At 43.6% G+C, this 10877-nt stretch overlaps 2 protein-coding genes across 2 annotated transcripts; one reads left to right on the top strand and one right to left on the bottom strand.

The window, feature by feature from the left end:
* Window positions 1–3410: 3410 nt before the first annotated feature.
* Window positions 3411–4499, top strand: LOC133311174 (small ribosomal subunit protein uS4m). The gene has a single exon (XM_061512187.1). It carries the CDS (start codon window positions 3411–3413, stop codon window positions 4497–4499), a length of 1089 nt encoding a protein of 362 aa, XP_061368171.1.
* A 4056-nt stretch (window positions 4500–8555) lies between these two features.
* LOC133311129 (uncharacterized tatC-like protein ymf16) lies at window positions 8556–9377 on the bottom strand. The gene has a single exon (XM_061512149.1). The coding sequence runs from the start codon at window positions 9333–9335 to the stop codon at window positions 8586–8588; it is 750 nt and encodes a 249-aa protein (XP_061368133.1). The 5' UTR covers window positions 9336–9377; the 3' UTR covers window positions 8556–8585.
* Window positions 9378–10877: the final 1500 nt, after the last annotated feature.

Genomic DNA, 10877 nt, shown 5'->3' with positions numbered 1-10877 from the left:
ACTAGGCATTCCACGTAGCTAGGCTCAAAAGAAGTAGCTGCTGGGTATAATAGCCCCAACAGACTAGTCATTCTATTCGTAGTGCTGGTCTATAGAAGTAGCAGATTAGGTAGCTTTCTTTTCTGGCTCTTATTAAACCTACTGCCCTATATATAAGCTGGCAACTAGTCCCCTTGCTTGCCTGTCCTATCCTACCTGTCCAACCTGCTCGGAAGTTAGGCGTAAGCCGTATATATATAAATCTTGCTCGCCCTAATATAGTTGTAAGGCCAACATATATATTAAGTAAGGCTATTCGTTTCAATCGCTTGTAACATACCTAGGGTTTGCTGTCCAAACTGGGCCTTACCCGGCTTCAGCATACTGTCCAAGAGAGCTATCTAAAGCTGGAGCTGGCTTTTCAGGAACACCTATTAATTCTACTCCAACTGAGCATTAGTCATTCCGAAGCTTATGAGCCGCGTTAATATCCACCTACTCGAAAGAGATATTGCAAGCCAAAGAATTCACTGCCCGGTAGAAAGCCTAAAAGAAGTCTATATCTAAGCAACTGAGCGAACTACTACGGACTAGTATTTAGCCGTAAAGAATGAACTGCTTTTCGTGCTATATTAAGTAAGGGCCAACTAAGTATTCTGTTCGTCAGGTTATTATTTAGGGCTTTATGTCCCATTCCTTTCACTCCACGGAAGCAAGGTAGTCAACTAGAACTAGCACTTTCCACCTGAGCTATATCGATTCGTTCCTGCCTAAGTAGCTTGTTTTCGAATGCTAGGCGTAAGCCGTAGGTTAATATATCTCTTGGCTTGGCTGGAACAAGACTAGACTTGAGGGTGCCGCATCGTTCAAACATACAACTATTCGTTCCACTAGGGATTGCATTCTAGCCCGGGATTGAGCAGATATGTAGTGGCGCTTGCTTGGCTGTAACAAAAGTTAGAATTCTATTCGTTCAAACCACCTAGTACATACGTCTCGTTCCAACCTAATAGTCCAGAAGTATCAACATAAGTAGTCGTTCAAACTGTCTCAGACTGGTAGTACTGTTGCTTGACTAGCCCTTTCCTCCTATTCAATACGTTACACCTGTCCAAACCAACTATTAATTCGTACACTATTAATTCGTACTAGCTTTCCACTATTGTAGTACTGACCAACTAAGGAAAGATGGTGCTGGCCGTATCCACGCAGTAGTTTTCTTCAACAAGCTAGACAGAAAGAGAAGCTATAGTTGTTACAGCAGCAAAGACAGACCAGCCAGTTCATTCTTTCTCTTCGGCTTACGCCTTCCATAAAAAACAAGAGTTGAAAGGAAAAGAGCTCCTACTATAGCCTTGGCTTATATAGTATAATAGAGAAGAACGTTGTACGGGATAGGGGCTTTCGTAATAATGGGAAAGAACTTCAAAGTTGAACCTTGGGCGAAGCAATATCTATCCACGAAGCGGTGATTAGGCAGGAGTGCGTCTGGAACCCGACGAAGATCTATCGGGACCCTGGCGAAGGCGTGGAGACCACATCAATTCCCTATAGCAACCTAGCTTTCGCATCCTATACGAATCATAGATAGAAAGGGAGTTCGGTCTTATCTTTCCTTCTGGCTCTTTCTTATCACAATTCATATTGGCCCCATGAGTTGACAACCACCTAGTATGACATCCAGGTCATGAAGTTCAAGCACGACCTCGAGGTGGTTCTTACAGCTCTCATCTCAGCTCAATCAGCTTGTTCAAAGTATGTAACTTCACTCGCTAAGAGAGAAAAGATAAATGATATAGGATAGACAGAAAGAGAAGTAAAGATACCAATGCTTAACGAATGGACCAATCCAAGACTTGGAATGCTACCATAATCGACATCTGCTCTTACCTTAGACGCACGATACCGAAATGGCTCTTCGCCGACTAAAGGCTATAAGACTGCTTCTACACCTACAACCCTCGCTCTCAGAGAAAGACAGAACGGACAAGAACGACTTTGACATCCTAAAGCTACAAAGAGGATAGGCTACTGGGGCTTCCTTCGGATGGTAAAAAGAAAGTAGAATATTCGAGGGACCACAATAAGGGGAAGTCAACTCTTGCCTCTAAAAGGGCCCGGATACCTTAAAAAAGAAAGATGTAGAGAGTCACCCTATTTGAATTTGTTTGCGGTAAAATACGTCCTTATGTGAAGGGATGATGTCTATGAGAGGAGGGGGGACATGCAAACTATCTTGGCCCAAGCAACCTAGGGTCTATCATTTGCTTCATTGGTTTCAACGGTGGCAGCTGCGGAATCAGCTATTGGGTTAGCCATTTTCGTTATCACTTTCCGAGTCCGAGGTACTATTGCTGTAGAATTTATTAATTGCATTCAAGGTTAAACATGACTCCTAGAGAATTACCAAAAGACGAAGTTCTCTTTTCTCCTTTCGTTTTGATTTTGACTTGGTTGGCAGGGTCAGGGCCTTTCTCGCTGGGCGAGCGCATCCGATGGATTCTAAAGTCCTTTCCTAAACCACTTCCCGTTCAGTTGCTGAAAGATAGATAGAATCTAAATGAGATTGAGTTCCACTCTTTTTATATGTCAAAATCTGAGAGTTCGAATTTTGATCGTTGTTTTTACCGTATTCACCTTCTTCTTTTTTTTTTGTCTTGTATTAGGCATTGATTTGAGTCTGATTTGGGGAAAACTCAAATCAATGCTACTGGTCAGATCGTTCCGCATTCTATTTTATCGGCTTCTTGGTTGGGACGGTCTCCTTCTTCTTTTTTTGATGGCTTTGCTTTCTTCTGCGGCTGGAGGAGAAAGCTTACACATGATGATGGCTCCAGCTGGAGGGGAGGGTGGAAGCGGGGCCGGTTCTTCGCAGCGCCCGGTGCATTTGGATCTGACTCTGCCGCCTGGCGGAAGGGACGAGCTGTCCGCCGTTATGGGCGACCTAGCAGAAGCGGAGAGAAAGATTCAAAAGGCGGAGACCGAGATTCAACAGATTCAACAAGCCTTGCAAGAGATTGAAGGCTTGAATGAATCAAGGGTCGAAGGTCTGCAAGCACGAGAACGGGAGCTGGCACGTCTAAAGACCTGTCTTTCCGAAGTCGACGAGCGGGTGGAGCAAGCCCGCTCAATGGACGAGGCTCGTCACCAAGAACGGGCGCGACAGCGGGCGGAGCTTCGCGCCCAAATAGAACCTTTTCTGCAAACGGAGGCCCGGCTTGCTGCTCGAAGGCAGGCCCTTGCAGAAGTTCTGAATTCCCTCCAGCAACAACTCTGGGCCCAAGCCCAATTCCTTCAAGAAGCGGGGGAAGGGGACTCAGACCGGGGCGCAGCGTAACTAAGAGAGCCATTCCATTTAGGGCGAGGCTGTTAAACCAGCTTAGGAAAGATGAGAACTCGCAGCAGAGGGGGTTCGATTCCCGTTATACGCGATGTGGCGAATCAGACTGATTCAACGACGACGAGATATGCCTGCATTAAGATTTAAAACTTGTCGTCTACTTTCAGGAAATGTTCGGAACAGAGAACTTACAATAATACAACGCCGCATTCTCCGAAGATTGAGGAACAAGAAGAGATCTATTAAGAGAAAGATTTATCCGAATAAAAATCGTCACAGTTACATCCAATCACAAACTACACGAAAGTTGCCCCTTTTTCATGGGGATTTACCCATCACAGAGATGCACAGAGGAACAGAACGAACTTCATATATCCCTTTTCTACTCAATCCAGAAACAAGATCGGACGTTATTCCGGTTCGTCTCCATTTTCGTGAAACTATTCCTCAAGCAAGGCAGCCGATAAGTCATCGAAGGGTTTGTGTGAATAATAGAATGGTAAGCATTACTCGTTTGAAAGTTTCCCACGGTGATCTAATATCTTTTCAAGAAAATGACGCGAGAATCCGCGGTGAAGAAATAAGGAGATCTTTCTATATCGAAATATCAGTTGAAAAAATCATAGGCAAATTCCTGGATCACCCGGTAAGAATGTGGAGAAGAACAAAAACAGAATGGTTCCACCTACTCAAAACTAAGCGAGGATGCCGCCTACTACTAAAATCCCGGTTTTTGCAACAACAGTTGCGTTATTCTATGAAAGAAGAAAACTTCGAAAGAACAAAGAAGTTTGGATCCGAAAAAGTATGCTTAGGCAGTTCCTTCGCTGAGCACAACAGAATGAAGAGGAATTTGTATCATTTCAAATCCCTATTCTTATCGAAGAGAAGAAACGAGAAAAACCGAAATCTTCCTACTCGAACAAGAAGTCCTATAGTTTACAACTCTTCTTTATATTATAGTAATTCGACCTATTGCTCCTCATCCCCCCATCAGTTTACTATGAAGAGAAGAATCAAAAGGATCGAACTACCTACTCATTATTCGGAGGTGAATCATAGAACACCAAAAGCGGTGGTATTTTATGGACCTAACATAGGTCACATCCCTCACGACATAAGATTGAAAGATCCAAACCTTCCTCTTCGGAGCGGAAACGGACGTGGCCAAAACATATAAAGATCGGCTCGCTCATAGGGACATCTCTATCCGGATAGAGGATAGTCTAGATCGATTCATAGATAGATTTCTATCCATATAGATAGGTATCTCCGTGGATAGAGATAAAGATAGGGATCCATCTAGATCTTGCTTGATTCACTATTTCCATTTTTTTTCTTGATTCTGATTGATTGCCTTTTTGACGACAAGTTTTAAATCTTAATGCAGGCAAGGTACGTAGTTCTCGACCGTAAGGGAGAAGGAAACATCGTTTTTAAATTCTTACTTGCTGGGTCGGAGCGTAGACGAGCGAGCAGAGCCCAGGATACAGGGAAGCCCGTCATAGAGCAGTCGACTAGAAGTAGAAGACTGCTGGCCTGAGAGAAGGCGGCCTCCCTCGGGAAACATGGCCCAATTTCTCTTCTTTCTTTTTTGATTACCTTCCTCGCGTATGTATAAGACCGAATCCATTCGATTTTGAATTTTCAAAAGGATTCCTCGAAAAGTGAAGGATTATGCACGTGGAATACTCCTTTCCATTTCTTCTTTCTTTAAGGGAGCAGTTCCAGAAGTAGCACTTTCTTTCGATGTTGGTCCAGGCCCCCTATCAATTGGCATTGAAGTAGGCAAGGCCAATCCATCTGTTAAGTAAGCTGGTTCTAGGTCAAAAGCTAGTGTAAAAGATGTCTTTTTCGTCCTAAGCCCTAAAAGTGCTTCCGCCTTACCTGGAGTTGAAGTTACCGTTGGAGGCCTTTGAGTTCCAGTCTCAGTAGTGGTCTTCCCTATATGTATGTACAGGGGAGTAGTTAGTTGCGAGTGTCAGAAAAAAGTGCTTTGATCCAGCCGAGCCTGTTCCATCAAGTGATTTTAGGCAAACTGATTCTAGGGCTCACGATCAGATATCCCTTAGGAGGGATATAGCTTTTCTTCCGGAAGTATGAGTTTCTTAATTCTATTTTTCTGCTATTCCCATTGAAGCAGTAGTTGAAGTAGTGGCATTCCCAATATCAATATTTGTACAAGTGCTCCTAATGGCCATTGCTAAGTCCGCAAGTAAGCCAGTTATAGATTTCTTCTTTTCTTTCCAAGCTAGGGATCTAGTTCCAAGGGAGGGCTAGATCAAGCGCATCTAGTGTTGGAGAAAAAAGGGCATCCAATGCTTCTGCCATCGAATAAGGTTAAGCCACTACAATAGCAGTGGGAGGATTTCTCCCAGGGAATTCTGTCACATCCCTATAGCCAGAGTCAGTCGTTGGAGTTTCTTTGCCCTTTCCCTTTATAGACAATGAAAGTGTCCCTTCATCTCGACTAGTCCTTCCTTGTTATTGCCGTAGCAGTCCCGCTAACGGTAGTCCCTGCCCCTAGAGATTTTCAATTTGAGTTGCTTTTGCCCTTGCTTGAACTAGCTAACTTTATCCTCCAATGGATAAAATCCCGCTTTATTACTATATGGTTATACTGCTTCTAAAGAAAGAGAAGAGAACTGGGTAAAGTAATCGTATTGTATTCTATACCAGGGAGAAGCTAAAGTCCAAAACGATTCCTCTCCTTGTCAAGCAGAAAATCCCTAGCCATAGCTTTCACTGTCTTACTCGCTGGCAACTGCCACTGCAAGCAGAGGGGCTTCAGGGATTCCCTCAGCTCAGTGGAAAGCGAAGGGTCAAATCCTGGAGAAGGCGAGGGAATGGAACTGCTTATCTCGGAAAATGAAGAGAAACTTAACTGACTAGCTTGCCTAGGATTAGGATCCCTATTTACCCAAGAGACTTAAAGGCTTGAAAGTCAAGACACTGCGCTTACCCTAGGAAATCAATACCTCACTAAACATTATAAAGAAAACTGCCTTGCACACACTCCTTACCACTCTTATATCTATCCTTAATGGGGGATTCGCTTACACAAGGAAAGCCTTGCTTCTTTGCTCGTAATGAAAGTCACTCCCATGATTAATTGATAGAAGAGACCAGAAAGGGGTGATAATAAATAGAGTCGTGGATTGGGATCCGGATCTAAGAGTTCTCCTTCCTTGTGGCTAGCTTCCTTCAGCTGCAATAACTATATCATCTCTACCTCTTTCTGACTTCAAGTACCGATCTTCTATCAAAGGAACCTTTCCAGAAGTGCCCTTGGTTTAGTCCAGTCTGCATTCTTCGCTTAGTGTCAATCTTTTATGATAGAGTGAGGCTCTTCGTAAGATAGCCAAGGGTCACTTTCCTATCAATCAAGTAAAGGAGATCAAAGTTCACTCTAATAAATCGATCTGAATCAGCTTAGCCAAAGAAAGGCTGACCGAGGGGTAGCATCAAGAGAAGAGCTACTCCCATAAGACAGCTATTATCAAGATAAAGCGTAGATACATTAGAGCTCGCTCTTCTCTAAGACCATATCAGGTATATAATATAGTCCTATATTTCCAGCTAAAGGAAATAGAGAGTCTAAGCCCCTGTCCCTTTCTCCCCCTGCTTGCCTAACCTAAAAAGCCTAAAAAGGCAGGGGACTTAGCTACTAGTCCGAAAGCCAGAAGCCGAAGGAAAATGAGACTAGCTAAGACTAGGGAAAGAGCGGCTAGCTAACTAGCTGATAGAGATGGCAAAGCTCCTTTTTCACTAAGAGCTGCTCGAGAAGAAGCTGTGGTGGAGCTAGTGCTTCATACCTTACTGGACAAGGAAGGAAAGGAAGAGAAGTACGGGAGAGAAAAGAAAAAGTTAAAAAAAAGTTCGGCGAATAGACCGATTTGAATCGAACACTCAACACCGGCGTGGCGTTTCCGGATGTTTTTGATTAATAGGAGAGAGGAGGAGATGAAAAAACGTTCCCTATCACATACTAATAGCACCATAAGTGCAACCAGTCTGCGGAAATAGATTTGGATAGGCTTACTTAATGCTGACCGCAGAGACTTAGACCCTAAAGACCTTCTAAGCCGAGTAAGGTCCGCTTGGGAATGTCGAACCGTTTGGATAGCAAAGGAAGAATCAGGGGGGTTTCATTATTGGATTGGCTTGCATACAATAAATGCTTCAAAGCATACTTTTTTAAGTATTGCAAGAAAGATTTTTTCTTAGTTCCCTGAGGAAGAGTGTCAAGTCCAATCTGTAAAGGGCGCGGGCCCTTGGTCAAGGAGCTTTTCTGACAAAAAAGCAAGAACGCATCTTGTGTCGGGTTAAGGCTCCACCTCATGTTGGGTTAAGGGCTTAGTGGAACCCAATTTCTTCATTTGTAGTCTAGGGCGTTGCTTGGCATTGGGCTTTAGTTAAGCCTATATCCATTTCAGAATAGGATCTTTTATGTAGCCCAACTCTTTGAATTTGGATAGATCCGGAGGACAGGACCTTGGCCTTCTTGCATAGACTTGGGCTTGCTTTGATGATGGGTAGGCTTGTCGTGCTTTTGCCCTTCTGTGGGCTTTCATCGAGGCTGGAAGACCAAGATGCGAATCACATGCTTATCCAATCCAAAATGGAATCATTTTTAGGGTTTCAGAGATAAGATAGTGAGGCTTTGCCTATACGAAGAATAGGCCTTCCCTATAGTACTGGGGCTACTAGGCAATCGGACTTTTCCCACTACCGGGACGACTATTGACTTCCTTACTGAAGGACTTAATGATCCAGGGAGGAAGCAAGTCTAGAGAGAAGCAGAAAATCAAATAAATAAGGTATAGAGCACCCTACATACCTTGCTCAGAGAGAGGCAAAGACAAGTGCTGTTGAGGTACCGGTTCAACCAAGTGCCCAAGCAGCAACAATAACTTAAATACGGCTGAAGACATATATTTAACCCGGGCCCAGAAAAGAATCTGACATTAAGTCCAAAGATCCGGGGTAGGGATGATTGACACGTTGATTTTAGTACCCCTACAATTATATGGTAGGTTCGTATGTTTTTGTGAAAGCTCGGCTCCTGTTATTGCTGATGTCCAGTCATCCACATTTGAATTCCTTGGAAAAGAAGGCTAACTGCTTGATTGATAAGTATTATTAGTTTTATAATACGGGAATGAATCGCATATGTTGGTTGAGAATTGCTCGGGAATTCATTTATAGTTACTTTGCCAGGTTCTAGGGGGCTACTCTTCTTTTTTGTCAATCGAGCCGCTTTCCCTCATTCCACTCGTCCAGCCTCTTCGCGAACTTGTACAATCGATGCCACAAAGATAGTCAACTCTATTATCGAAGAAATAAGGAAACGGGCGACGATTTGGCACCAGATATCCGGAGGTGTGGAAAGAGCAGCGGTGAGAAGCGGAAAAACCATCAAAAAACGACGATTGTTCGTGAAGGTTTCCACAGAAAGACCCCTTGGTTCTGGCAAACAGATCACAATTACAGGTACCTGAGAGCATACCGATGGAATGAACGAAATACGAACAGTTAGCATAATATGGTCATAGATCTTAGGTTGTAACTTGATCATGAGCGAATTTGTTGATGTTGCACCCACGAAGTATAGAAAGTACCAAACATTGGGAACTACCCGGGGAAGAGTTAGGAACAGGAACAAGGAGAAGCGAGAACCACTTAAATAGAGGAATCGATTGTATTTCCTCCTTTGTTCCCCATAGCAACTGGGGATCAAAAAGCACCAAATTTGATGACTTATTAAGGGAAAGACGAAGTAAGAACATGCTATTGAAGACGTTGCAACATATGTCGGGGAGGCCTCCGTTGATTGTGTACAAACAAAATACGAGTCCAAAGACAGGGTAAGAAAGGGTTTAGCTAATGGAGATATTAACTCTTCCGGGAACCAGTAACGCGTAAACCATGTCAAACCAAGACCGATCAATATCCGAACGGAACGGATTCGAACTTCTCCTATAATAGTTTCCGGTGCGAAATGAAATTCATACATAGGATATATATGAGTAATTCAAAGGATAAATATAAATCTTTGATAGGATTAAGGTAGCGGTAGTATATTGGAAGAGGAACTAGCTTTGACACTTTCGCAATCTGATTTGAAGTGCGAAAGCTCTTTCAAAGAATAGCTGTTAGAGAAGAGATAGATCTTACGTAAGCCAAAGGCTATTTAAAGAGCTTCTATTTCACCAACTGCGTCTACACATTCACCAAAAAGAACTGGAACCGGGTAGACATGAAGTAAAGTAATAGCCCCCACGACAATTATCATTGCCTTCACCACCAACTACTCGTACTCCCATACCGGTAACACCAGTCAAGAAGGTAAGGCAGATTCTATAGCTGCTGATTCTAGCACACCGGAAACCCTCACAGTAAGAGTGGATAGGCTTACACCGGTTAATTGAAGACTTTACCACCATTCTCGATGCAGCGGGAACGCTCACTCGCACCAACGGATACTGTCACAGCTAATTGAAGTGCTAGTCTAGCAACTGTGGTTAGTGATTCAATTGCCAGTCTTCTACCATCGGTTATAAGACCCAGATCTCCTCAACGCAGACGCTCTTGGCATAGAACTTTCCGCTCTTGGTCTTATCGGTGCTTTAGCCATATCTGTTGTTTGCCTTTGCCTACCTGCTGTTGGTGTAAGCGTAACCGGTGTTACTGCTATCGAATCAGCTCTTGGGAATCTCATAGGTAAAAGCCAATGCTGATGGTTCAGGAAGTGAATCAGAAGAGGTTGTTCAAAAAGGGATTGACCTAAGGGAAGGAATGGCAATTGGTCTTTCATTTGCTGTGAAATCATCCGCTGCTGGCAATGCAATAGAAGTAGAAGCTCTTGATGCAATATCCCTTGCTTGAGTAAGCAGTGCTATTGCTAACATTGGTTTTTCTCTTCCTTCTGTGGGATTTGGCCTGAAAACAAGCCTATTCATGCCATCAATGCCATTCGAGGTGATAAGTTAAATTCTAAATCGAAACTTTCATTTTTTCGTAGAAGGGAATCTGACTTGCTGCCAAAAGAACGGGGCAGGATGCGCTTACTTTCTTTCTTAATCTCCTTTCCTTACCCATAGGTAAAAGGCTCTCTCGATCCCCTTCTCCTCATGCCCTTTTAAAAGGGTTTAGGCTACTTTTTTTTTTTCCCGAAGCTTGACACGATGGGGGATGAGAAGGGTTTACACCATTGACTTGAAAAGGCTATCTAGTCTCGTAGCCCCAATCTAAAGAGTCGGTGTCATTCCCTGCCCCGAAAGCTTATTAATGAGTGAAGGCTGCTGCGCTAAGGCTTTGCTGTAGGCAGCTCGTGCGCGCTGGAGGAAGTTTAGTTGAGCAGTGGTAGCATCCAACTCAGCTTGCAGGGTTATGTTGTCGTTCTGGAGCTCTTCCATTTCCTTGGCGGACTTTGACTTAGTTGGAAAACTAAAAAGCTGTGGCACTTCTGACTTTATATGAGGAGGAGGTTGAATCAATAGCAATAGTAGACACGCTACGATCTTTGTCTCTTTGCTAGACATGAGCAGTACAGAAA

The sequence above is a fragment of the Gastrolobium bilobum genome, unplaced genomic scaffold (assembly GCF_033153095.1).
Source record: "Gastrolobium bilobum isolate Gb01-03AN ecotype WA unplaced genomic scaffold, APGP_CSIRO_Gbil_v1 utg53380, whole genome shotgun sequence".
Classification (NCBI taxonomy): Eukaryota; Viridiplantae; Streptophyta; class Magnoliopsida; order Fabales; family Fabaceae; genus Gastrolobium; species Gastrolobium bilobum.
This window is presented reverse-complemented; position numbering and strand designations above follow the sequence as displayed.

Coding starts and splice junctions, on each gene's coding strand:
- LOC133311174 (XM_061512187.1), top strand. CDS start 3,411: ATGTGGCGAATCAGACTGATTCAACGACGACGAGATATGCCTGCATTA.
- LOC133311129 (XM_061512149.1), bottom strand. CDS start 9,335: ATGTATGAATTTCATTTCGCACCGGAAACTATTATAGGAGAAGTTCGA.